Source organism: Elephas maximus, chromosome 6, assembly GCF_024166365.1.
Source record: "Elephas maximus indicus isolate mEleMax1 chromosome 6, mEleMax1 primary haplotype, whole genome shotgun sequence".
Taxonomy (NCBI): domain Eukaryota; kingdom Metazoa; phylum Chordata; class Mammalia; order Proboscidea; family Elephantidae; genus Elephas; species Elephas maximus.
In genome coordinates, this window is record NC_064824.1 from 99,987,368 (window position 1) to 100,013,061 (window position 25,694).

Below are 25,694 nucleotides of genomic sequence, written 5' to 3' on the forward strand. Positions count from 1 at the left end.
CAAAAAAGATTGGCAGGTGGGAAACCCTTTGGGATCGTTCTACTCTGTCCAATAGAGTCACTATGAGTTGGAATCGACACGACAGCAAAAGGTTTGATTTGGTCATTTAGAAAGAAAGGTGTGGTGATCTACTTCTGAAAACCAGCCAGTGAAAACCCTATGGATCACAATGGTCCAATCCTGTTGTGCATGGGGTCACCAAGAGTCAGTGGCCCACTTGACAGCAGCTTACAACAACAACAGCATGTGTGTATTGGCTCACTGGATATCTTCTTGTGAAATATCTGTTGGTCTGTTTTCCCACAGGATTATTTGCCTTTTTTTCTTATGGACTTATTGGAGCTTTTTTTATACTCTAGATATGAGTCCATTGTCAGGTATATGTATTGCAAATATCTTCTCCCATTCTCTGCCTTGCCTTTTTACTTGGTTAATGGTATATTTTCTGAACAGAAGTTCTTAATTTAAAAATTAACACAAGTGATTTTTTTTTTTGTCTATGGTTAGCATTTTTTGTACCCTGTTGAGTAGTTTTTTTCTACTCCAATATTATAAAGACGTTCTCTTAAGTTTTCTTATAAAAGCTTCATTGCTTTCCCTTTCACATTTAGATTTATGATCCATCAGAATTTGAGTTTTGTGTAGATAGATCAAGATTCATTTTACTATGCATTGACTATCCAATTGACCTGCCATTACTTATTGAAAAGACCATTGTTCTTCACTTCACAACAATGTCATTTTTACCTATTTATTAGGTGCTCAATAGGCATGAGACTTTCTTTTTTCAATTAATAGGCTTTATTTTATTTTATTTTTGAGCAGTTTTAGGTTTATAGAAAAACTGAGCAGAAAGTACAGAGTTCCCATACACTCTGCCTCCCCCACCCCAATTTTTTCCTATTATTAACATCTTACTTTAATATGATACATTTGTTAGAGTTGATGAACTAATATTGATATGTTATTATTAACTAAACTTCATAATTATGTTAGAATTTACTCTTTGTGTTGTATATTTCTGTGGGTTTTGGCAAATGCATAATTCATGTGTCTACCATTACAGTATTATACAAAATAGTTTCACTGATCTAAAAACTCCCTGTGCTCCACCTATTTATCCCTTCCCCCTTCCCCTGGACCCCTGGCAATCACTGATCTTTTTACTCTCTTGATAGTTTTGCCTTTTCCAGAATGTCATATAGTTGGAATCATACAGTATATAGCTTTTTTATACTGACTTCTTTCACTTAGGAATATTCATTTAAAGTTCCTACCTGTTTTTTTGTGGCTCGATTGCTCATTTCTTTTTATCGATGGATAACACTCCACTTTATGGATGTACCATAGTTTATTTTTCCATTCACCTATTGAAAGACATCTTGGTTGCTTCCAATTTTTGGCAATCATGAATAGAGTTGTTATAAACATTTATATGCAAGTTTTTATGGGAACATAAGTTTTCAATTCATTTGGATAATTACATAGGAGTATAATTGTTGGATCATATGGTAAGAACATGTTTAGCTTCGTAAGAAACTACCAAACTCTCTTCCTAAGTGGCTCTATCATTTTACATTCCGACCATTAATGAATGAGAGTTCCTGTTGCTCCACATCATGGCCAGCATTTGGTGTTGCCAGTGTTTTAGATTTCAGTCATTCTAATAGGTATGTCATGGGATCTCGTTGTTGTTTTAATTTGCAGTTTCCTAGTGACACTGTAGGGTTGCTCTCAGTTGGAACTGAGTCGACAGCAGTGGGTTTGTTTTTACTGACATATGATGTTGAGCATCTTTTCATCTGCCATCTGTATATCTTATTTGATGTACCTGCTTAGATGTTTTATCTGCTTTTTTTTTTTAACTTTTATTGAGCTTCAAGTGAACGTTTACAAATCAGGTCAGACTGTCACATATAAGTTTATATACACCTTACTACATATTCCCACTTGCTCTCCCCCTAATGAGTCAGCCCTTCCAGTCTCTTCTTTCGTGACAATTTTGCCAGCTTCCAACTCTCTCTATCCTCCCATCCCCCCTCCAGACAGGAGATGCCAACACAGTCTCAAGTGTCCACCTGATACAAATAGCTCACTCTTCATCAGCATCTTTCTCCTACCCACTGTCCAGTCCCTTCCATGTCTGATGAGTTGTCTTTGGGAATGGTTCCTGTCCTGTGCCAACAGAAGGTTTGGGGACCATGACCGCCGGGATTCCTCTAGTCTCAGTCAGACCATTAAGTATGGTCTTTTTGTGAGAATTTGGGGTCTGCATCCCACTGATCTCCTGCTCCCTCAGGGGTTCTCTGTTGTGCTCCCTGTCAGGGCAGTCATCGGTTGTGGCCGGGCACCAACTAGTTCTTCTGGTCTCAGGATGATGTAGGTCTCTGGTTCATGTGGCCCTTTCTGTCTCTTGGGCTCTTAGTTATCGTGTGACCTTGGTGTTCTTCATTCTCCTTTGATCCAGGTGGGTTGAGACCAATTGTTGCATCTTAGATGGCCGCTTGTTAGCATTTAAGACCCCAGACGCCACATTTCAAAGTGGGATGCAGAATGTTTTCATAATAGAATTATTTTGCCAATTGACTTAGAAGTCCCCTTAAAGCATGGTCCCCAAACCCCCGCCCTTGCTCCGCTGACCTTTGAAGCATTCATTTTATCCCGGAAACTTCTTTGCTTTTGGTCCAGTCCTGTTGAGCTGACCTTCCATGTATTGAGTATTGTCCTTCCTTCACCTAAAGCAGTTCTTATCTACTAACTAATCAGTAAAAAACCCTCTCCCACCCTCCCTCCCTCCCCGCCTCGTAACCACAAAAGTATGTGTTCTTCTCAGTTTATACTAATTCTCAAGATCTTATAATAGTGGTCTTATACAATATTTGTCCTTTTGCCTCTGACTAATTTCACTCAGCATAATGCCTTCCAGGTTCCTCCATGTTATGAAATGTTTCACAGATTCTTCACTGTTCTTTATCGATGCATAGTATTCCATTGTGTGAATATACCACAGTTTATTTATTCATTCATCTGTTGATGGACACCTTGGTTGCTTCCAGCTTTTTGCTATTGTAAACAGAGCTGCAATAACCATGGGTGTGCATATATCTGTTTGTGTGAAGGCTCTTATTTCTCTAGGGTATATTCCGAGGAGTGGGATTTCTGGGTTGTATGGTAGTTCTATTTCTAATTTTTTAAGATAACGCCAGATAGATTTCCAAAGTGGTTGTACCATTTGACATTCCCATCAGCAGTGTATAAGAGTTCCAATCTCTCCGTAGCCTCTCCAACATTTATTATTTTGTGTTTTTTGGATTAATGCCAGCCTTGTTGGAGTGAGATGGAATCTCATCGTAGTTTTAATTTGCATTTCTCTAATGGCTAATGATCGAGAGCATTTTCTCATGTATCTGTTAGCTGCCTGAATATCTTCTTTAGTGAAGTGCGTGTTCATATCCTTTGCCCACTTCTTGATTGGGTTGTTTGTCTTTTTGTGGTTGAGTTTTGACAGAATCATATAGATTTTAGAGATCAGGCGCTGGTCGGAGATGTCCTGGCTGAAAATTCTTTCCCAGTCTGTAGGTGGTCTTTTTACTCTTTTGGTGAAGTCTTTAGATGAGCATAGGTGTTTGATTTTTAGGAGCTCCCAGTTATCGGGTTTCTCTTCGTCATTTTTGGTAATGTTTTGTATTCTGTTTATGCCTTGTATTAGGGCTCCTAATGTTGTCCCTATTTTTTCTTCCATGATCTTTATCATTTTAGTCTTTATGTTTAGGTCTTTGATCCACTTGGAGTTAGTTTTTGTGCATGGTGTGAGGTATGGGTCCTGTTTCATTTTTTTGCAAATGGATATCCAGTTATACCAGCACCATTTGTTAAAAAGACTATCTTTTCCCCAATTAACTGACACTGGGCCTTTGTCAAATATCAGCTGCTCATATGTGGATGGATTTATATCTGGGTTCTCAATTCTGTTCCATTGCTCTATGTGCCTGTTGTACCAGTACCAGGCTGTTTTGACTACTGTGGCTGTATAATAGGTTCTGAAATCAGGTAGAGTGAGGCCTCCCACTTTCTTCTTTTTCAGTAATGCTTTACTTATCCGAGGCTTCTTTCGCTTCCATATGAAGTTGGTGATTTGTTTCTCCATCACACTAAAAAATGACATTGGAATTTGGATCGGAAGTGCATTGTATGTATAGATGGCTTTTGGTAGAATAGACATTTTTACTATGTTAAGTCTTCCTGTCCATGAGCAAGGTATGTTTTTCCACTTATGTAGGTCCCTTTTAGTTTCTTGCACTAGTACTTTGTAGTTTTCTTTGTATAGGTGTTTTACATCTTTGGTAAGATTATTCCTAAGTATTTTATCTTCTTGGGGGCTACTGTGAATGGTATTGATTTGGTTATTTCCTCTTCGACGTTCTTTTTGTTGATGTAGAGGAATCCAAGTGATTTTTGTATGTTTATTTTATAACCTGAGACTCTGCCAAACTCTTCTATTAGTTTCAGTAGTTTTCTGGAGGATTCCTTAGGGTTTTCTGTGTATAAGATCATGTCATCTGCAAATAGAGATAATTTTACTTCCTCCTTGCCAATTCGGATGCTCTTTATTTCTTTGTCTAGCCTAATTGCTCTGGCTAGGACCTCTAGCACAATGTTGAATAAGAGCAGTTCTTAAGGGAAATGCTTTCAGGTTCTCTCCATTTAGAGTGATGTTGGCTGTTGGCTTTGTATAGATGCCCTTTATTATGTTGAGGAATTTTTCTTCAATTCCTATTTTGGTGAGAGTTTTTATCATAAATGGGTGTTGGACTTTGTCAAATGCCTTTTCTGCATCAATTGATAAGATCATGTGGTTTTTGTCTTTTTTTTTTATTTATATGGTGGATTACATTAATGCCTTTTCTAATATTAAACCAGCCTTGCATACCTTGTATAAATCCCACTTGGTCATGATGGATTATTTTTTTGTTATGTTGTTGAATTCTATTGCCTAGAATTTTGTTGAGGATTTTTCATCTATGTTCATGAGGGATATAGGTCTGTAATTTTCTTTTTTTGTGATGTCTTCACCTGGTTTTGGTATCAGGGAGATGGTGGCTTCATAGAATGAGTTAGGTAGTATTCCATCATTTTCTATGCTTTGGAATACCTGTAGTAGTAGTGGTGTTAACTCTTCTCTGAAAGTTTGGTAGAACTCTGCAGTGAAGCCGTCCGGGCCAGGGCTTTTTTTTGTTGGGAGTTTTTTGATTACCATTTCAATCTCTTTTTTTGTTATGGGTCTATTTAGTTGTTCTACTTCTGATTGTGTTAGTTTAGGTAGGTAGTGTTTTTCCAGGAATTCATCCATTTCTTCTAGGTTTGCAAATTTGTTAGAGTACAATTTTTCATAATAATCTGATATGATTCTTTTAATTTCAGTTGGGTCTGTTGTGATGTGGCCCATCTCGTTTCTAATTTGGGTTATTTGTTTCCTTTCCTGTATTTCTTTAGTCAGTCTAGCCAATGGTTTATCAATTTTGTTAATTTTTTCAAAGAACCAGCTTTTGGCTTTGTTACCTAAAGACAAACTGTTATTTCTAACTAACACGCATTATATTCATTGCATTGGGGAGGATATTGTAAGCCATCCACTCATCTAAGTTCAAGTGTTTCAGGCTCACTATGTGCATGACAAGATGCCAGGCATCATGGGGTCTAGGTGGGGGAGGATGTCAAAGAAAAGGAGACCTGCTTTCTTCCCTCTAAGAGTGTTCTGCAGAGTTAAGAAAGTACCTGCTCAGGATATGTTGAAGGAAGCATGGCAAATTGAGTAGTATAACAACTCTGATCTTAGAGAGGTTATAGATTAGTAGGAAAGAATCATTGGCTCCACTGTGGAAGGCACTGATGTTGAGTGTTGGTGAAATGGCTGCTCACCAAGAAGGGAACATTGCAGAGGAGACAGGCTGAAACTGTCTCCTAGGCTCCTACCTGTCCCCTCTTAAGAGTAACAGAAACTGTTATCAGACTACCTGCATTCAATTCCTAGCTCTGCCAGTCTCATGCTGTGTAAGCAGGGGCTAGATGCTTATTCTCTCTGTGCCTCAGTTTCCACATATATAAAATGGGAGTGTTATGAGGCTTAAACTAGATAATGCAGGTTTATCAATTAGACCAGCATCTGGTTCATGGCAAGTAACAAATAACAGTTTTCTAAAATTAATCTCCACTCCTTTCCTCACTGCTTTAGATGGGGCCCCCATTACTTATGTCATGGATAACGTTATCAGCCTCCTGATCTCCTGTCTCCAGCTTTTATTCTTTTTATTTTTCCTCCATGTTTTAAATGTTTCATTGAAATTTATCATGATCATGTCTGTCCTTTGTTTATATCTGCTGACATCGTTTCTTAGTTCTTCATCACTCCCTGAAAGTTCAGGTCCCCAGCCCCACAATATGAGTGCCACTCTCATCTCCCCGAATGTACCATTTATACCTTCAGGTTGTGCATATCCTCCGTCCTCTGTCAAGATTGTCTTTCTGCATTCCCTCCTTGGCTAACCCTTATCCATTCTTTAAGATATGGACCAAATGTCATGGCCACCTCACACTGAATTAGATGGCTTTCTTCAATTTTCTACAATGCACTACTCATATCTCTGTACTACATTAATCTCCCAGAAATGTGATGGCGGGAACTCTCCTTTCACATTCCTGTATTGCAAAATAGAGCCAAAAACCAAACCAAACCCATTGCTGTCGAGTCAATTCCGACTCACAGCAACTCTATAGGCCAGAGTAGAACTGCCCCTTGGAGTTTCCAGGGAGGGCCTGGTGGATTTAAACTGCCGACCTTTTGGTTAGCAGCTGTAGCACTTAACCACTACGCCACCAGGGTTTCCAAATAGAGCCAAGGATATGGTAAAAACCAAAACCAAACCCATTATCACCGAGTCAGTTCCGACTCATAGCAACCAGAGCTGGATAAACATTTGCTGAGCAAATGAATCAGATAATGTGCAGTCATTTCAATCTTTGCCTTATCTTAATGTATATTTCTGTTGACTAAGGTTGCATCTCTATTCTCTGACAAGTATGGAGTATTTTAAAAAATGTCTCTTTACTATCGGGGAGCAACTGGACAGTGAAGAGCTGGCCTCCCTGAAATTCCTGTGCCTGGAACATATCCCACAAAAGAGCCAGGAACACATCAAGACAGGCTTGATGTTATTTGAGAAACTGCAAGATAAGGGAATGTTGGAGGAGAACAATCTGTCCTTCTTGAAAGAACTGCTTTTCCGCATTCAAAGACTAGATCTGTTGGCCAATTACCTGAAGGTCAGCCAAGAGGAGATGGAGAGGGAGCTTCAAGTACCTGGGAAGACTCAGATTTTTGCCTACAGGTGGGTAGCACTTCCAAGGGTGGGGATCTCTTATATTATGTGGACTCATCTTCAAAGACATGGAGAAGCATTTTATGAGATTAAGATTAAAAGCCTTAAAAATCCATAAACACTGATAAGAATGTGTAAGTCAGGATACATAATGCTAAACTAGGAAACAAAATTATTTCATCCAAATAATGTATAACTTACATATTTGCTGAAATTATAAGAGTTTTTTTTTTTTTTTTCCTAGATATTCTAAGCAGGTGACTCTAACTCAGACTGCAGACAGTCAGCAATGCTTGAGCTGGTTCTTAGTGGGTGAACTCTAGAGATAAATAATGGAATAGGGTGAGGGCGAGGCAGGAGTCCCCAAGCAAGAGGAATTACAGCAAGAGAGCAACATATATTGGTGTGGTTGGGAAACTGCTAGTCCTTTGGTGGGGCTGAAGTCTGTGAGGACATAAAGGAAGTATCTGCTGTGGCATTTGGTGTGTTTGTGCTGGGGCGAAGGGGGTGTTTGCAGACAGTGGTGATAGACATGTCCCAATTCTTGGTGATCCTTAAATGATAGGCTAATACAGTTCTATTTTACATTGAAGCTAATGGAACAGAAAATAGCACTAAGCATTAAATAGGGGAGAGATGGTCAGGTTTGCATACTTTAGGTATTTCCAAGGGTCAAACCTTATTCCAATAGAAGAATAGTTTAATTTTATAATATAGATCAAGTGTAAAACAAAATTCACTCAACTGCATTAAGAATGAGCAGTGCATGGAAAACAGCACCTTATCATATGTCATAACGTGCCCATTTTTATAACAAGTTGGTCTTTTTTCTCTCTTGACTTTTGGGAGCTGTGTGTTGGGCTGAAATACAAATACAAGCTGAAAATATGTCTTAACAATTTGTTACTTGTCTTTGTTTCTTTTTCTAAAGATTAGATTATTTTTTGTTTTGAAAAATCATAATTTTAATTTTTCTGTAATCTGGCTTTCCGTTGATTGTTTCTGGATCTTGAGTTGGAAGAAAATTATAAAATAATTCACCCATGTTTTTATTTTGGTTGCGGAATCTAAACTCCTGGAATATAATAACGGTGTAATAATAGGTCATCTCAGCCTAATTGCTCCCAGTGGTGTAGCAGTTTGATGTAATCATGCATTCCTTCTACTACCCTTTGTGGAGCTTAATGTGACATTGAAAGTAGCTTAGGTGGTACAGCCAAAGGCACCAGGATGACAATTCAAACAAACCACAGCAGAAAACTATTTAAGAAAGTATTGTTTTAAACTTCTCAATTTCTCTCTATAGGCTCATGCTTTTTCAGATTTCACAAGATATAACTAAAGAAGACTTGGATTCTTTCAAGTTTTTCTTGAGTCGGAAAATTCCCAGATCTAGACTAAAGGATAACGTGGTAAGACTAAGTTGTAAACCTAAGGAATTAATTTGTTAGGAGTTGGGGATTTTCCGGAGTGAAAATAGCATGGATCCTTACTGTTAAACCATGGCTTGGGGACTCCTGAAAAATAGTAAATGTTTATTTATGAGTTCTATAGGGTACAAAGTTTTTCATAAAGAGCAAAATGGAGCCTACGTTAATTATCCTGAGGAAGCACCAGAAGGAAAGAAAAGAAGTCACAGCCCATTATGGAGATTAATAGAATTGAAAAAATCAGTCTTAGGTCCAGAACCCTATTTCTTCTTCAGGAGTTCCTGAAGTCACCTACAACTGCGGATGGGGGGCAGCGACAGGGGACCTCAAGCCTGAGTGACTGACTTGGTTTCAGAGGTGATGATGGGAAAGGAATCAGTATCAATGGCTGCCACCATGGTAACCAGACAGTTGTGGAATCAGCCCTGCACCCCAGGTTGTCCTTTAGTCACCACACAGAGCCAATCCACAGGTTACCTCAGGAGACAGAATGAGTGAAGTCTGAGATGGCATCTCCTCTCTTCACTGATTTCGGTTGTTTCTGGACCAAAACAGAGCCAGAAAGCACAGAACTACATACGACTATGTAGTTAGTCTCATGATTTTACAATACCAACATGCTGTCTCAAAAGGGTCTGCTTAGACACGAAGAAGGTGGAAACGAGTAAAAATATGTCTCTAAAAACTCAACATGGTTCAGTCCAATTTTTGATTCTGTTTCTCTTTCCATTAGACCTTCCTGGATATACTCATTGAGATGGAGAGAAAGGACATATTGGGGGAAAGAAAACTGGATACCCTGAAAAATATTTGTGACCAAATCAACAAAAACCTAGTGAAGATAATCGAAGACTATGAAAACCTGGAGGAGGTAGAAAGATCTTGACATCTTTTGTTGAGCCACACAGAAGCTTCCCTGAAGCCAACTCAGCTAATTTGTAATTGCTTGCTGTTTACAATAGCCTTTAAGAAAAGTGCTTGTATTTTAAAATTCCTTTCCATGGTTATATACTATTTGTATATTCGGAAACAATGTTACAAAATGAATTTCTCTGTTTTCAGAGGAATCAGATCACTACAGAATCCCACCATATAAAATAAAATTACCTATGTTTTTGTTGTTTTGTTAAATCCTTACCTGTGCTTTCTTCGACCTGCTAATCCAAAAAAGAAGATGCTTTTACGTAAACTCTGAGTTTGCCAATGTTAAAATGCATATTCTGTTTTTTAACTCTGAGAACTAAAATTTCCCAATTAAACAAGATGAATTCTGAATTTTAGTTAGGATCTGACACTCTGCCTTGGAATTCATTGGTCATTTCCAGAGCAGGACCAGGATCTTGAGAACTTCCTGCCTATGGTGCTAGGGGTGGCATTTGATTTTCAAAAGGAATGTCCAGGAGGAGCTCCAAAAACTCTGTTGCCGTCGAGTCGATTCCAACACATAGTGACCCTATAGGACAGAGTAGAGCTGCCCCATAGTGTTTCCAAGGAGTGCCTGGTGGATTCGAAGTGCCAACCTTTAGGTTTGCAGCCACAGCTCTTAACCACTAAGCCACCAGGGTTTCTAGGAGGATCTCATGTGACCTGAAATGATGGAAGTTGATGATCTGTAGTGAAACAAGGTTCATCCTTTGTCCTGGACTTCAAGACTTAAAGAGAATCTTTTGAAATCATTTTCTGGGCACAGTTTAGCAGTAAAGTTGAGTACAAAGAATGATCAGAATTGCTTGTCTTCCTATCTGGGACTTCAGAAATATCATGGCATGAGTATTCCAAGGGATTTAGGCTAAAGTATAAAAACAGTTTAAAACACTAGTATTAAGAGGTACATCCTGCTTTACCTCAAATTGGACCCATTGAGGTGGTTGATTTAAGACCTCCAACCCCCAAAATGAGAATTCCCTAGTAAGTGGTTCTATCTTGTTTTTCAAGGAGGCAGCTGTGTACAGGATGGATCGGAAACACAGAGGTCACTGTGTCATTGTCAACAATCACAACTTTACCACACAGGCAGCCAGACCAGGGACTCATAGAGATGCTGGTAAGAAACTCTGCAATAGTTTATCAAATGTAAGTTGGGGATCTTAAAATTGTTTGTTTTCACATTTTCTTTTTGGAAATTTCCTGTTTCACTTAAATGTTAGATAATATTATAACTATAACCTGAGCCTCTTTTACATCTGTAGGACATCACAGATCTGCTAACTCTCCTGTTGCCCTCAAGTAGATTCTGACTCATAGTGACCCTATAGGATCGAGTAGAACTGCCTTATCGGATTTCCAAGTAGTGGCTGGGGGACTTGAACTGCTGACCTTTTGGTTAGCAGCCGAGCTCTTAACCGCTGCGTCACCAGAGCTCCAATCTACTAAAGAATGACCATTTATACTCTGTGGTTTGGTGGTAGGGGGAGGGGGCATGCTGGGTTAGCACGAGAAAACCCAGGTTCAACCTCTGGCCCCACCGCTAGCTAGGTTTGTGACTGTGGAACAGTCACTGGGCTTTAGCTTCCTCACCTGTGAAATAGGATGAAACTCTGGCCTCTGCTGACTCTCAGGATTGTTACTTTAAGGCCCCATACAATGTGACAGTACTGTGGGTACTGTAAGAAGGTGGGTTAGTTGTAAAATTTATTGTTATTATGAAAGTCATAAAATTCAAAACTCCAGGCTATTTGTTGTACAATTTTTATAAGGATTAACATTGTTTCACCCCTTTATTTCGTTTCATTTCAATTTGCCCTTGCTCTCCTTTCTTTCTTGACAGAGAGTCTGAAATGCGTGTTTCAGTGGCTTGGGTTTGCAGTACGGGTATACGATGATGTGACTAAAGCAGACCTGGAGAAGACTCTGCAGGAATATAAGAGTCATCCAAACCACGTTGACGGGGACTGCTTCGTGTGCTGTATCCTGACCCATGGGAACCTTGGAGCTGTTTACTCTTCAGACGGGGCCCTCATTCCCATTCAGGAGATCACATCTCACTTCACAGCCCAGCAGTGCCCTGGTCTGGCTCACAAACCCAAACTCTTTTTCATCCAAGCCTGTCAAGGTGATGAGATACAACCTTCCGTATCCATTGAAGCAGATGCTCTGAATCCTGAGAAGTTACCCTCTGCCCCCAGGCAGGTGAGCCTGCAGGACAGCATTCCTGTTGAGGCTGATTTCCTGCTTGGCTTGGCCACTGTCCCAGGCTACGTATCCTTTCGACACCCGGAGAAAGGCAGCTGGTATATTCAGTCTCTGTGTAATCATCTGAAGGACTTGGTCCCAAGGTTAGAGTTCTGAGTTGTTCTATGTACCTGTCCATCTATCCACACATCCATCTATCCACACATCTATCTATCTACCCACACATCCATCCACCCATCCACCCATCCACCCACCCACCCACCCACCACCCACCCACCCACCCACCCACCCACCCACCCACCCATCCATCCATCCATCCATCCATCCATCCATCCATCCATCCATCCATCCATCCATCCATCCATCCATCCATCCATCCATCCATCCATCCATCCATCCATCCATCCATTCATCCATCCTCCACCCATTAGACTTGCATTGAGCTCAAGCATATACCTGGCAGGGGAGATACATAGAAAAAAGATAGCCCCTGCCCTCAAGTTGCTCACAGTCTAGAGTGGTAGACAAACAAGTCGATGGGGAGAAGCATGCCAGGTGGTAAATACACATTGTAATGCATAGGGTATTATGGAAACATGTAGTATGAGACCGGATCAAGGGAGACTTCTAGAGATGACAAATAAATGTTAGGCAAAGAAGTAGGGAGAAAGACGTGCTGGACAGAAGAAAGAGCATGAACAAAGGCATGTGTCTTAGTTATCTAGCAATGGAATAACAGAAATAACACAAGTGGAAGGCTTTAACAAAGAGAAATTTATTTTCTCATAATCCAGTAGGCTAGAAGCCCAAATTCAGGGAGTCAGCTGCAGGTTAAGTATTTTTCTCTCTGTCAGCTCTGGAGGAAGATTCTTCTCACCAATCTTCCCCTGGACTAGGAGCTTCTCAGTGCATGAACCCTGGGTTCAAAGGATGCGCTCTGCTCTTGGCATTACATTCTTGGTGGCATGAGGTCCCCCTGTCTCTCTGCTCACTTCTTTTGTATCTCAAAAGAGATTGGCTTAAGACACAATCTAATTTTGTAGCTCTCATCAACACAGCTGCTGCCAATCCCATCTCATTAACATCATAGTGATAGGATTTACAACACATAGGAAAATCACACCAGATGACAAAATGGTGGACAATCACACCATACTGGGAATCACGGCCTAGCCAAATTGATACACACTCAATCATAGTTACTGAATGCCTACTATGTGCTGCTTTTGGGTTCCCTGATGTTATATTATCCTTGGTCTCCTGCCATTGCGCTGACAAGTCCCCTTCTGTCTCTGCCACATATCTCTTACCTATTGTTGTTGTTGTTAGGTGCTGTCTCATAGCCATCCTATGTATAGCAGAATGAAACACTGCCTGGTCCTGCGCCATCCTCACAATCATTGTTCTGCTTGAGCCCATTGTTGCAGCCACTGTGTTGATCCATCTCATTGAAGGTCTTCCCCTTTTTTGCTGACCCTCTACTTTACCAAGCATGATGTCTTTCTCCAGAGACTGATCCCTCCTGATAACATGTTTAAAGTATGTAAGATGTAATTTTGCTTCTACAGAGCATTCTGGCTGTACTTCTTCCAAGACAGATTTGTTCCTTCTTTTGGCAGTCCATGGTACATTCAATATTCTTCGCCAACACCATAATTCAAAAGTGTCAATTCTTCTTCTGTCTTCCTTACTCATTGTGCAGCTTTTACATGCGTATAGGTGATTGAAAACACCATGTCTTGGGTCAGGCACACCTGAGTCTTCAAGGTGACATCTTTGCTTTTTAACTCCTTAAAGAAGTCTTTTGCAACAGATTTGCCCTGATGCAATGTGTCATTTAATTTCTTGACTGCTGCTTCCATGGGTGTTGATTGTGGATCCAAGTAAAATGAAATCCTTGACAATGTCGATCTTTTCTCTGTTTATCATGATGTTCCTTATTGGTCCAGTTGTGAGAATTTTTGTTTTCTTTAAGTTGAGGTGTAATCCATACTGAAGGCTGTGGTCTTTGATCTTCATCATTAAGTACTTCAAGACCTCTTCACTTTCAGCAAGCAAGATTGTGTCATCTGTATAATGCAGGTTGTTAATGAGTCTTCCTCCAATCCTGATATCCTGTTCTTCTTATCTTTCTGGTATTCTCTGCTTTCAGTCAAGATCCATCTGACATCAGCAGTGATATCCCTGGTTCCACGCCCTCTTCTGAATCTGGCTTGAATTTCTGGCAGTTCCCTGTTGATGTACTGCTGCAGCCACTTTTGAACAATCTTCAGCAAAATTTTACTTACATGTGATGCTAATGATATTGTTCTATAATTTCTACATTTGGTTGGATCACCTTTCTTTGGAATAGGCATAAATATGGGTCTCTTCCAATAGGTTGGCCAGGTAGCTGTCTTCTAAATATCTTGGCATAGATGAGTGAGCACTTCCAACATTGCATCCATTTGTTGAAACATCTCAATTGGTGTTGATTGATGGGAAGATGAGCCTTATTTTTCACCAATGCCTTCGGTGCAGTTTAGACCTCTTCCTCCAGTACCATCCGTTCTTGTTCATATGCTACCTCCTGAAATGGATGAACATTGACCAATTCTTTTTGGCACAGTGACTCTGTGTATTCCTTCCATCTTCTTTTGATGCTTCTTGTGTCATAATATTTTCCCTGTAGAATCTTTTAATATTGCAACTTGAGGTTTGAATTTTTTCTTCAGTTCTTCCAGCTTGAGAAATGCTGAACATGTTCTTCCCTTTTGGTTTTCAATCTCCAGCTCTTTGCACATGTCATTATAATACTTTACTTTGTCTTTTTGAGCTGCCCTTTGAAATCTTCTGTTCATCTTTTACTTCATCACTTCTTCTGTTTGCTTTAGCCACTCGATGTTCAAGAGCAAGTTTCAGGGTCTGTTCTGACATCCATTTTGGTCTTTTCTTTCTTTCTTGTCTTTTTAATGACCTTTTGCTTTCTTCATGTACAAGGTCCTTGAAGTCACTCCACAACTCATCTGGTCTTCAATCATTAGTGTTCAATGAGTCAAATCTATCCCTGATATGGTCTCTAAATTCAGGTGGGATATACTCAAGGTTGTACTTGGCTATCATGGACTTGTTCTCCTTACCTGTTGTTGTTGTTAGGTGCTGTTGAGTTGATTCTGATCACAGCAACCCCATGTACCACACAACGAAACACTGCATGGTTCTGCACCATCCTCACAATCGTTGTTATGCTTGAGCCCATTGTTGCAGCCATTCCTTACTTGGTCTCCTCAAGAATAGTTCTTCACTGAAGTTCTTCCCTGGACCCCTTCTGTTCTCTCTCTCTCTCTCTTTACCCACACTTAGCAACTTCGACTGCACGTAACAGCCACTGGTATCTCCGTGAAAATGTCTCCCAAATTGCCATCTCTGGGCCACTCACCTCTGAGCTCCTGGAGAATAGAGACCCTTTTATGTCAATTTTTTATCCACAACATCTGCTGCAGTGACTGCTGTTTGGTTGGGCTGGATAAAATACTTGCTGCACAGATGAATGTCCTCCTTCCTCACATCAGCCCTACACATTTCTCACTGCCTGTCCCATCCCACCTCTATGTGGCCCTTAAATCTCACCTTCAGCACACCTAGTCCTGAGTTCATCTTCCCAGTCCTTTCCAGGATTTCTTACTCCTGAGTCCCCATTTCTAGGAATGGCCACAATGCTTTTCTGGGAATTCAGGATTGAAGACTTGAGTCACCTTTCCTTTTCCCTCTTTTCTTACTACCTTCTTATCCCCACTGTAGTCATCGATGACCAATGTCCTACGCCTTCATGGACAAGGCAATATTTATCAGTGGCTTACTATGTGCCTACTGTTTACTAGGCATTAAGCTGGGGGCTGGGAGTTCATTCGTGAATAAGAGAGATAAGATCTCATCTCCATGGAGCTTACAGTCCAGTGAGGGGAAGTAAATGTAAAAAAATATTTAAATTAATAAGGTATCTTCTGGCAGTGATACCTGTTATGAACAAAGCAAAGCAAGATAGTGGTATAGAGGGTGAGGCAGGAGGGCTATTTGAGAAGATTTATTGTGGAAATGATATTTCAGAGGGGACTGAATGATGAGAAGGAGTCAGCTACAGGAAGATTTGGAAACAAAGAGAACAGCTAGTGCAAAACAGGATGAAGTGCCTGAGGACCAGGCGGGGCCTGCATACCCATGTGAAAAATAAGAGCAATGATGATGAGGAGGACAGAAGTAATAATAATAATGCTAAAAATGTTGGTTGATGGTATATGGCAACCAGTGTTCTAAGTGCTTTATGAGTTACTTCATTTAATTCTCACACCAGTCCCTGAGATGGGGACTATTGTGGTCCCCATTTCATTGCTGAGAAGACTGAGGCACACAGAAGCAAGTAACCTGCCAAAGACACACAATTAGTGAATAATGAAGCCATGATTCAAACTTGAGTTCTGCCTCCAGAGGATATGTTTTGCTCCCAGTGATTTGTGTTGCCCTCTCCTAGAACGTTCTGGTAAATGTGACACATCCTCCAAGCCCAGACCCCAGTGCCACCTCCTCAACCTGAAGTACTCTCTTCCTCCTCTACACTTGTAATAGAACTTTGATCTGCTTTGCATATGGTGTTGATCACATTGTGCCATGTATTACGAATATAATATATATGCCATCCTTGGTAAATATTTCATGTCTACATTCTACATGTTTAAGTTCATGAATTGTATCACATTTATCTTTGTAACCCTTCCAATGACAAGAATAAGGAAGGTTAATTAGCAGTAAGTTCTCTGTCTCTTTCTGTATATCTGTCATCTATATACCCACCTATATATTAGCTTCAAGGAAGAAATGGAAAATAATTATGATCAAATTTCTTCTGTGGATCAAGTGTCTTAATATACAAAATGTGATTATTATAATGTTGACAATGAATGTAGCATTGAAAAAATGTTACATATTTTAGTCTTTTATTTTCTTTTTCAAAAGAAGCTTTTGTTTTTTTGGTATGATTCCAGTAAGGCTCTGGCATGTCAGAACAGGAGGGAGCCACAAGTTATAGGCATGTGGCTTCTGCCTCCTGATTGAAAATATTTTTTCTTCTCTGTCTGCAGACATGAAGACATCTTATCTATCCTCACTGCTGTCAACAATGATGTGAGCCGGCAAGCAGACAAAGATGGGACAAAGAAACAGATGCCCCAGCCAGCTTTCACACTACGGAAGAAACTAATATTTCCTGTGCCACAGGAAACACTTTCCTTATAGTAGAGTTTTCATGGACTCTTAGACTTGAAAGGAACCTTGGACATCTCCTCCTATCCCACCCAGCATAGGCATCAGTGATGAATGGTGAGCTGGTCTCTGCCTGTCTTGTTTTCCAATGCAGCCATATTTTTTTTTTTTGCCAATCTGAATGTTGGATACCTTTCTTTGTTGAAGACTTGAATTGTAGCCTTGCCTTTAGTTGTGCACTCAGTAGAAGTTCACTATACTATTCTGGGCCTTGGTTTGTTCATCTGTGAAATGAAATGTGGGACCAGGTAGACTTTAAGATTCCTTCTAGCTCGAAAAACTACTGTGACTGACAGCATCTAGACTGAGCCGTGATTTCCTTTCCATTATAACCATCCATTGGTTATAATTCTGTGTCTTCTGCTGCATGGCCTGGATGTAGACATTGGACAACGAAATCATGACCTGCTGATTCTCCCTCTACCCTTCCCCTTCTGAAGGCTTCTCTCCTGCACATCTATGGAGGTGAAAACTTAGCCTATGCCATGCCATTTCCTTCTTCAATGTAAGAGAGTTGTTTGTGCAAGAACTTTTTTTTTGAGCTGGGGACAGTCTTGGCTCCAGGAACATTATGACTCAGGGCAAAAAGAAAAGCCACTCTGGAAGCAGAAACTTTACAATCTTATATCAAATTCTGTGTTGGTTAGGACCTTTCAGTTCCTGGTGCCAGAATATCCAACTCTACTGACTAAAGCAGAGAATTTATTGCCTCCTTTTCTTGAAAACTCATGAGCCCATAGGACTGGCTTCAGGTGAGGCTTGATTCAGGACTCAATCTACAGGACATCATCTTTCTCTTGGCCAAGGATTCTCGGGCTATAGCTGCACTCTGCAGAGCTGCAGCCAACAGCCTCCACCTTGTCACTAATACACTTTGCTCCTCTGGCCCCAAGATGGGAGAGTGGGAGCCTCAGGGACTGAAGCTGTTCACAGAGATCGTTGCTCTCTTCTCTTAACCAGAGGAGCATTTGGCTATGACTTGTGGAGCAGGTGGCTATGTACAGAAGCCTTGATAGTCTTTACATTAAGGTTTTAAACGTTTTACGTACTTGCCTTTTTTTTTTTTTTTTTTCTGGTTTTGTTTTCAAGAGGAACTTTTCTTTTTTAATTTCTGGAACAGTATTTTGAATTCTTGAAGTTTAGACCTGAGAGGGAAATTGAAAGTCCTGTGGTTAAGACCTTTGGTTATAGATGAGGAAGCCAAGGCCTGGGGAGGTGAGGCAACTTGCTCATGATGCTGCAACCACTTGTTTACAGGATTTCATTTCCCACCCAAGTGAACTGGAATGTCACGGGACAACATTCCCTTGGATATGCAGGTGGTCATGGAAGATGTCAGAGAACAAAGAAAAATAACTCAGAATTGCGTGACTTTATATTTATTTATGTGGAAGCTAAATTTATTTACAATGAATTTACTATGAGAAATGTGTAGAAGAATCTCATTTTAATGTAACTGGTAGTTAATGGATTTAAATGTAGATTACTGAGGTAGTGAGTCTATATATATATATATCAGACTGATCTTCCTAAGCCATTGTTCGTACAAGTCAAGGCTAGCAGCTCTTGGTCTTAGTCTTAGTCCAACTAAGTACATAAGAATTTGCTTCCAAAATCACATGGAATTCTTTGGCTGCTTTACAGCCTTGCTCTGTAAGGGAAGGATGACATGATACAATAGAAAGAGCAAAGGGTTGTATCCTTTCACCATATTTATTCAATCTGTACGCTGAGCAAATAATCCAAGAAGCTGGACTATATGAAGAAGAATGGGGCATCAGAATTGGAGGAAGACTCACTAACAACCTTCAGTTTGCAGATGACATGACCTTGCTTGCTGAATGTGAAGAGGACTTGAAGTTCTTACTTATGAAAATTAAAGACTACAGCCTTCAGTATGGATTATACTTCAATAAAAAGAAAACAAAAATCCTCTCAACTGGACCAATAAGCAACATCATGATAAAAGGAGGAATGATTGATATTGTCAAGGATTTCATTTTACTTGAGTCCAGCATCAACACCCATGGACAGAAACAGCAGTCAGGAAATCAAAAGATGCATTGGATTAGGCAAATCTTCTGCAAAAGACCTCTTAAAGTGTTAAAAAGCAAAGATGTCACTTAGAGGACTAAGGTGCGCTTGACCGAAGCCATGGTATTTTCAATTGCTTCATATGCATTAGAAAGCTAGGCAATGAATAAGGAAGACCAAAGAAATGATGTCTTTGAATTATGGGGTAAATTTGTTCTGGTAAAGTCTTTATGTTTTATAGTATGTCAATTTAAAAGCAATTTCCAAGATCTTTTTAAGTAACTTAGAGGGCACTGGGCTTTTTGGTTTAAACTAAGTTAAATGTATGGAATGTATTTTATTAAAAGAAAAAAAAAATACTAACTTAGTCCTAAAACTAGAGACTGGTTGTTCCAAGATAAGAAAATTAAATAGAAAGTTAAAGATACTAAAGAAGGAAAGCTAAACTTGTACTACAGAGAAAAGATATGTGTATACATATTTAAGTTTAATAATGAATGTATTTGCTACTTGAAGAATCATGCTATGAGAAATATATAACAAACACAAGAAATTTGGAAAGTTTTAAAAGAGATTTTTGCTTAATATAATCATGGTTCTTGTTTATTGCAACTGAAAGTTTAATGGATTAATTCATGAGAATTTTTTAAACCCTTTAATGTCAAATAGCATATAAAACAAAGAGTTGGATTTCTCATTGTTAGGATAACAAAATATCCCTTAATTACAGGGTTTAAAAAGTTAATTATTTAACCAATCTGTTTTGAAGGCAAAGGTTCAACAAAATAAAGTCCTGAATAGAAAGCCAAGTCACATGACTTTGGAAAAAGCTAAGGTTTTATCTTCAAAATATTTGGTTATATAACTCAAGTATTGTTTCTCAATTACCTAAGATAAACTCTTGACAATTTTAAAACTTCATAAAAAGTCACAAAACATTTGTTTCTGTTTTATAAAAAGTACTTTAAAAAGAAAAGCTTATTTAATATATGAAACATATTGTCAAGTCAAGAGAAATGCCAAATTTTCTTTGAGTTAATATTTGTATGTCCATAATGTGCCTGGTACTGGACAACAAGCACAAAATATTCTGTTATAATTTTATCATTTTAATTGCCATGGAGCTTTGGTGGGAGAAGGGTTATTGTGCACACGGTGCCTTGGGAGCTTACACTAAGTTTCACAGATCTGGTGTGGCACCTGTTGGGTTTGGGAGGTGCATGCAGATTCGCTGCTGCTTGGCTGCACCAGATGGGGTGGACTTCATCTTGGGATGTTGCCTCTTGCCTCAACCTGTGTGTGCTGTGCAGGTTCAGCTGACAGGACAACAGTGATCCTGTGATCCATAATCCACCGTTTCTGCTATTTTTGAATTGTCTCTCCTTGCACCTCTCATTCAGTCTGATTCTTCACCTTTGTCTTCGGTTATTAGGGATTCTAGATTGTCATATATATCCGATTACTTGGTTTTTGGGTCTTTGTTGTAAAAGGGATGACACAAAGCATCTGACTATTCCGCCATCTTGACCCCACGTCTCAGATTCACTTTTTGGAGCCCACAGGTGGAATCATTTAAAACATTCTAAATGTACTTAGAACTTCAACATGTTCCATAACATTTTCCAATCTACAAGATATTCTGTAGCTAACATAATGTTATTAGTTATTGAAATAGCTTATTCTTATATTAAAAGAAGGAAAGGAAAATAAAAATGGTTTTCTATATCTAGAAATTAGAACTTCAGCAATATTCTTATAAAAACCCTTATGTACTTCTTTTAGATTACCCAGTCCTGAGTGGCTAATTTTGGTTCTATGTAATTCTGTATCAGCAGCAATCTGAAAACCCTATCAGCTTCTACAATTTTCCCAAATTCATACTTTGTACATTCCAGGTCCCGATTATTAATGAAAGTTTGCATTTGTTTCTTCTCATTTTGAGTCGTGCCACATCAGCAAATGAAGGTCCTGAAAGCTTGACTCTATCCATGTCATCAGGTCGACTCTACTTTGAGGAGGCAGCTCTTCCCCAGTCATCTTTTGAGTGCCTTTCAACCTGGGGGGCTCATCTTCCAGTACTATATCAGACAATGTTCCGCTGCTACTCACAAGGTTTTCACTGCCTAATGCTTTTCAGAAGTAGACTACCAGGTCCTTCTTCCTAGGCTATCTTAGTCTGGAAGCTCAGCTGAAATCTCTCCTTCATGGGCGACCCTGCTGGTATCTAAATACCGGTGGCATAGCTTCTAGCATCACAGCAACACGCAGGCCCCTACAGCACGACAAACTGACAGACACCTGGGGGGTTCCCTGCCTTGCCCTCCTAAATCATCCCCCACTGCAACTAGAGAACTGTGCCTGCTCTGAACACCCCCATGCAGTGCTGCCAGAGGTGCACCGTAGGGGAGAATCTTTGTACCACGCACTCAATGACCGATGACCTGGGCACCTGAGCAATGACCCACCGGTAAGCAGCAGAGCATGCACACAACACCCAACCCAACAACCAGGGAGAACCCCCCTGAACCCATGACTAGTAGGACAGAATCATCACTCCATCAAAAACTTCTACATCTTCAGCACCCCACAAGAACAGTGAATGGACTCTCAGGCTCACACTCCTAGTAGCTGCTCCTGCCACCTGGAGACAGGAGGTGAGAGCTTCGACACCAATGACCATAGTCGCACACATGCCTGGCCTACTTGGACATATCAGAACAAAATAAAACAAAACTTCAACAAATTTGTAGTAAACAAAAATACAATAAATAAATAAGTATAGTAACTTATTGATGCTTCAGACACAATAGTCAATATCAAATCACCTAAACAAGCAGGACAAAATGACTCCAACAAACGACTAAAATAAAGAACCAGAAAATCTTCCAGTGGAAGATAAAGCAATGAAACTACCTGATAAAGAATTCAAAAGACTAATGTATAGAGCTGTCCAAGAGATCAAGAGGGAGATCAGGCAAAACACAGACCAAATCAAGGAACACATAGACAAAGCAATAGAAGGATTTAGGAAAACAATTCAAGGACAAAAATGACAGAATGAACAGACTGCTAGAAACCACACAAAAACAGCAACTGGAAATCCAAAAGATTAACAGTAAAATTTCAGAATTAAACAATTCAATAAAAGGTCGTAAGAGCAGTGTTGAGACAATAGGAGTTAGAATTAGTGAGATTGAAGATAAATCCCTTGACACCAGCTTGATAGAGGAAAAATCAGAAAAAAGAATGAAGAAAGCCTAATAATTATGTGGGATACTATCCAGAGGAAAAACCTAAGAGTAATCAGACTACCAGAGCAGGGGGAAATAACGGAAAACACGGAGAGAGTAGTTGAAGATTTTTTTCCTTGCACCATTATGCCACAACCTTAATAGCGATTCCCACACATATTCCCCAGGTTTCTGTTTATACATATTAGAAAAGTCAAGCAGTTCTTTTGGAGTGTAGTGTCCCTCCTCTTGGGTCACAATTTTTACTTCACCTTTTGGGGCTCACTGGAGCTTTAAGTCTAGTTATAGGTCTAGAACCCAAAATTAGTGGAGGGGATGTGTTTTGAGAACAATCAGCATTGTCTTGTTAAGCATCTGGCTCAGGCAATGCCCCAGACAATGATTCAGACAAGGGCTCTGTGATGGCTAAGTTTGTGTGTTGAGTTGGCTGGGCCATGATTCTCAGTGTTTATGTATGACCATGCCCATGATTGAATCTGCTGTGAGTAGGCAATCAGTTGAAAGGGAGTTTTCTTGGGAGTGTGGCCTGCATCCAAATATAAGCAGATATTTTGGCTTTTTTGCTCACTCTGAATATTGCACTGCCTCCTGTTCATCTGACGTCCAGCTCTTGGGACCTGAGCTATAAGCTTATCTGCAGACCTTGGAATTGGTCGATCTTCACAGCCTGAGAGCCCCGCTCTCCAACCTGCCAATCTCGGGTAACCCCCCCAGCTACATGAATTGAGAGAAGCCTCTATCCTGATACACAGACTTGGGATGTTTCAGCCTCTACAATTGAGTGAGCTGTATCCTTGATATAAATCTCTCTCTATATGTATTTATACACTTTGCTGGTTTTGCTTCTCTAGAGAACCCAACCTAAGACAGGCTCTTTAGACACAGCTAATCTCGTTAGATGGGGCTGGATGGACAAATGGTTTTACTAGAGAGGGCGGTTTAGCAGACAAACATGAAGTAATCTGGGAGTAAGAGGGCTGGTTCTGTTGGCAGGAGTGATTCAATGGAATTCAGGGGCTCAGTATCTTCACCTTCCTGACTATCTGCCCATATATCCCCATCCCAAGGTTCAGGATCCCATTTCTTCCCAATCAATGCCCTCTCTTTAACCTCAGACACCATTTGAGGCTGGCAATTCAGTTGGTATTGTAATTCAGCCACTCTTATGATAAGGCTCTGCGTTTGATTTTTGACAATATCATCTCTGTTACTACAAGAAATAGGCTTTCTTTCAGGGCACAAATGGCAACTTTGTGGTCTTTTATGTGGCACTTGAGCTGTGACTCTGAAGCCCTGAATTCCTCTCTTTCTTTTACCACTTTGTTTAGTGAAACTGAGATGAAACAACCAGCTTCCCTATACTTCTCATTCTGAGAAAATTGTAGGAAAGTATCAAATATGCTATCACCCAGAGCCTTGCTTTTCACCAATACTGGATCTATTGGTGGGGATATTTTGCATATTAACATTGCCATCTCATCCCATAGATTACAGTACCCTCTTTACTACTGGAGGCAAAGTCACCAGTGCCTTTCAGACTAGTCAGACTTGAGAACCAATTTAGAAAACTCATCCTTACGATTTTGTTTCTCTAGAACCACTATGGTACCAAATGTCTTGTCTTAGGCTGAGTTCTCTAGAGAAGAAAAAACAGTGAAGCATATACATGTATATGTATATATATATAGAGAGAGAGAGAGAGATTTATCTGAATAAAATGGCTCATGCAGTTGTAGAGGCTGTCAAGGCCCAAGTCCATGGGTAGGTGTCAGGCTGGAGGCTTCTCCTGACTCATGTAGCTGCAGGGGCTGATGAATCCAAGATTGGCTGGCAATATGGTAGGCAGTTGGCACAAGTCCCACAAACTGGAGGTCAGGTGATGATGACCCAGATGCAAGATCCAGAGTGAGCAAGCGAGCTTTGTCAGAATGTCCATATATATAGTGCAGGCAGGCCACACCCGAGGAAACTCCCCTTACAAGTGATTAGCTGCTCACATCAGATCATATCATGGAGGATGAATACATCATTGCACAACTGCCAAATTACATCATTACATAACTGCCAAACTACTGAGAATCATGGCCCAGACAAGTTGACACACAACCTTAACCATCACAACCCTCAACAAGATGGATTGACATAGTGGCTGCAACATAGCCTCAAACATAGCAACAGTTGTGAGGATGGCTCAGGACTGGGCAGTGTTTTGTTCCATTGTACATAGGGTCACTATGAGTCAGAACTGACTTGATGGCACCTAACAACAACAACATAGAATATAAAAGATGGTTACTTTTCTAAAGAATGAAATGACACAAAGACTCTTATTAAGTTGCAAAAATGCAGTAATTGTCATTCTTTTTACTTACTTTCCTTGTAGACTGACTTTGGATTTGCCTGACCCTTGCTTTTAAAAAGGAAAGATCTGACTCTTTATCAAAACAGTTGGCTCAACTTTGCAAAAATTGTTTGATTTAAATGATTTATGCAATATAACAATGTCAAGAGCACTTCCAATTTACTTGTCTTCTAAAATAAGTTTCGTTTAAAATCCAGTCTAAACAGTACTTATATTTTGAGGCTATTAGTCTTTTATAAAAGATAGTGGGTATTTTTTTATCACCCTATGTTCTGTCTCATACCAAGATGTTGCTCTTTGAACTTAAAAGTTAATGAACTTTGCTCCCTACTATAAATGGTCCCTGTGGCCATGTTGCTCTCATTTTAGCCACCAAATTATGGAAAATTGGCAGTTATACTGGGAAATTAGCACTTTAAAGTATTATACCACCACATATATAACAGCTCTAGCCCAGTGCCCACTCCTTCCTTCCCCTATAGGTAAGGGTCTACTTGTATGTCTACCATTGAGAGAGGGAAAGAAGAGTGGGAAGGAGTTCATGTTTGCTGTATAAAAGGGCAGAGATACAGTAGAAAAAATATGAAAAAATGTCACTGGACTCTTATTTTGAAACTCAATTTTGGATTTATAAGTCATTAAGCAAAACCTGAAAAAAATCAAACAGAGAAACAGACGATCTGGAAACATTTATATCAAAATCCTTAATAGCAAAAACCTTTGTCTCTAGTTGTAAAACAGTTTATGCTCCAAAAACTCACAGACTAAAGTATTATGGACATGAATCAAAGACCTATTAGTGAACTGTCTCCAT

The 25,694-nt window shown here is 39.8% G+C and overlaps 1 protein-coding gene across 9 annotated transcripts in view; it reads left to right on the forward strand.

Moving 5' to 3' along the window:
• Positions 1-25,694, forward strand: part of CASP10 (caspase 10) — a 109,694-nt gene that overhangs the window by 78,299 nt on the left and 5,701 nt on the right. For 4 of the 9 annotated variants that reach the window (XR_007517926.1, XR_007517925.1, XR_007517928.1 and 1 more), the window contains 6 exons: positions 7,053-7,385; positions 8,683-8,788; positions 9,540-9,677; positions 10,742-10,850; positions 11,574-12,081; positions 17,053-19,369. Coding sequence is in view for 3 of the 9 variants with exons in the window: in XM_049887814.1 (XP_049743771.1) it covers positions 11,574-11,935; positions 17,053-17,058 (368 nt within the window). In the remaining 6 variants the exon portion in view is untranslated. Of the gene's footprint in view, positions 1-7,052; positions 7,386-8,682; positions 8,789-9,539; positions 9,678-10,741; positions 10,851-11,573; positions 12,082-17,052; positions 19,801-25,694 lie in introns of those variants that run through there. The other 5 variants (XM_049887814.1, XR_007517923.1, XR_007517924.1 and 2 more) reach the window with 5 other exon arrangements.